Source organism: Alosa pseudoharengus, unplaced genomic scaffold (assembly GCF_046254945.1).
Source record: "Alosa pseudoharengus isolate Yale_2024_CS ecotype anadromous, Long Island Sound unplaced genomic scaffold, YU_APseudo_1.1 YU_APseudo_1.1_scf_23, whole genome shotgun sequence".
Taxonomy (NCBI): Eukaryota; Metazoa; Chordata; class Actinopteri; order Clupeiformes; family Clupeidae; genus Alosa; species Alosa pseudoharengus.
This window is the reverse complement of record NW_027468685.1, coordinates 28,635,961-28,637,512: the sequence shown is the minus strand read 5'-3', so window position 1 is coordinate 28,637,512 and position 1,552 is coordinate 28,635,961. Positions and strand designations below refer to the sequence as shown.

General features: G+C 49.7%; 1 protein-coding gene across 1 annotated transcript in view; it reads right to left on the bottom strand.

The window, feature by feature from the left end:
* Window positions 1-254: 254 nt before the first annotated feature.
* The window catches only part of hivep3a (HIVEP zinc finger 3a), a 25,618-nt gene continuing 24,320 nt past the window's right edge, over window positions 255-1,552 (bottom strand). Inside the window, exon 7 of the mRNA XM_076300850.1 lies at window positions 255-1,244. Within this exon, the coding sequence (XP_076156965.1) occupies window positions 525-1,244 (720 nt within the window). The 3' untranslated portion in view covers window positions 255-524. The remainder of the gene's footprint in view (window positions 1,245-1,552) is intronic.

Sequence of the window (1,552 nt, the reverse complement as noted above, 5' to 3'; positions counted from 1 at the left end):
ATTAATTTCCAAATAATTTGCAAGACTGTATTTCAACCCTAGCCAACCATACAGTTGGAACAGGCGATGAAAGCACCCATTACCAAAGCAGACTTCATTTCAAACTAGTCTGTGTTTGGTCACATTATATCAATTAGCAGGAACTCAGGTGAATATCAAAAATCGGCCTGACTAAACCCTGTATACTTTAAGCATATATATATATATATATATATATATATATATATATATATTTATATTGTTCCAGCGACTGAAAGTGAGAAATAGCAAAGAGGTACAAACACATGTGCAGCAATTACATTATGCATGTAGTATACCATATAAAATCCATATAAAAACATAGAAGTATATTCATATAACGTATAGATGTATGTACAGGTATATAACACACATAGAGAGACAAGCTGCTGTAAGTGCTTTGTAGGAACGGGGGAACTGGAATAAGGTCCTTCCATTTGCACTTGTCCTCGGCCTCTGCAGAAGTCTTAGTACATTCTCTAGGGCAGAGAAGCAGTGTTTACAGTTTAATTAGATTTTTTAGTTTCTTTAGTCTGTGGATTGCCATCCTTAATCCCTATCTCTGTGTTAATATGTGCAGTTAAGGTGCTTGTCTGGGACAGCGTGTGTGTGTGTTTTTGTGTGTGTGTGTGTGTGTGTGAGTGTGTGTGCTGAGGCCTACACACACAACCGGGCGTTTGCGTCGAGCTCTCCTCTCCCTGGAGCGTTGTGTCCTCCCGACTCTTCACACACACGTCAGGCCTTCCTTCCCTGTTCAACAACGGCAGTTCTGATTGGCCGGCGGTGGGTTCCTCAGCCTCTGGGCTCCTGTGATTGGCTGAGCTGCACAGCTGGCCGTGTCTGGGTCCAGCGCCTCTCGGAGCCGGCCGCCCCACTGCTGCCGCTGGTGCCATCGTCGTTCTGGGGCTCCAGCGTGATGGGGGCTCCTCGGCTCCCGCGCGGCCCAGAGTGGGGCTCACGGCTGGGCCTAGGCGCTGGTAGCTGCCCCTGGCCTGCACCATGTGGATCCCGCCGATGGGGATGAGCAGGCTGGGGCTCCGGGTGGGAGGCTGGGAGTGGAGGGGCAGGTGGCTGAGGAGGCAGCAGCCCTCGCTGGGCAGAGCAGCGGCCGAGATGGCGGTGGCTGTCCGGGCTGGGTGGTGGTGGTGCTGGTGGTGGTGGTTGCGGAGGACAGAGAGTTGGGATGGTGGCAGGTGCATCACTTCCTCCTGGGGACAACACCTCTCCTGTAGGAAAGAGAGAGAAGACAAAAGAGACATTTGAAAATACATCTGTTTGATTGTGTGCACTTAAAAAGTCACTTAAAGTGATAGTGAGAAAGAAACAGAGTAAGAGTGAGAGACACGGAAGGTATGAGAGGAGGAGAAAGGAAGAACTGAGAGGACAGGTAAAGAGACACAGAGAGAGAGTGGGAGAGACAGGTAAAGAGACACAGAGAGAAAGTGGGAGAGACAGGGAGAGAGACACAGAGAGAGAGTGGGAGAGACAGGGAGAGAGCAGAGAGAGAGTGGGAGAGACAGGGAGAGAGCAGAGA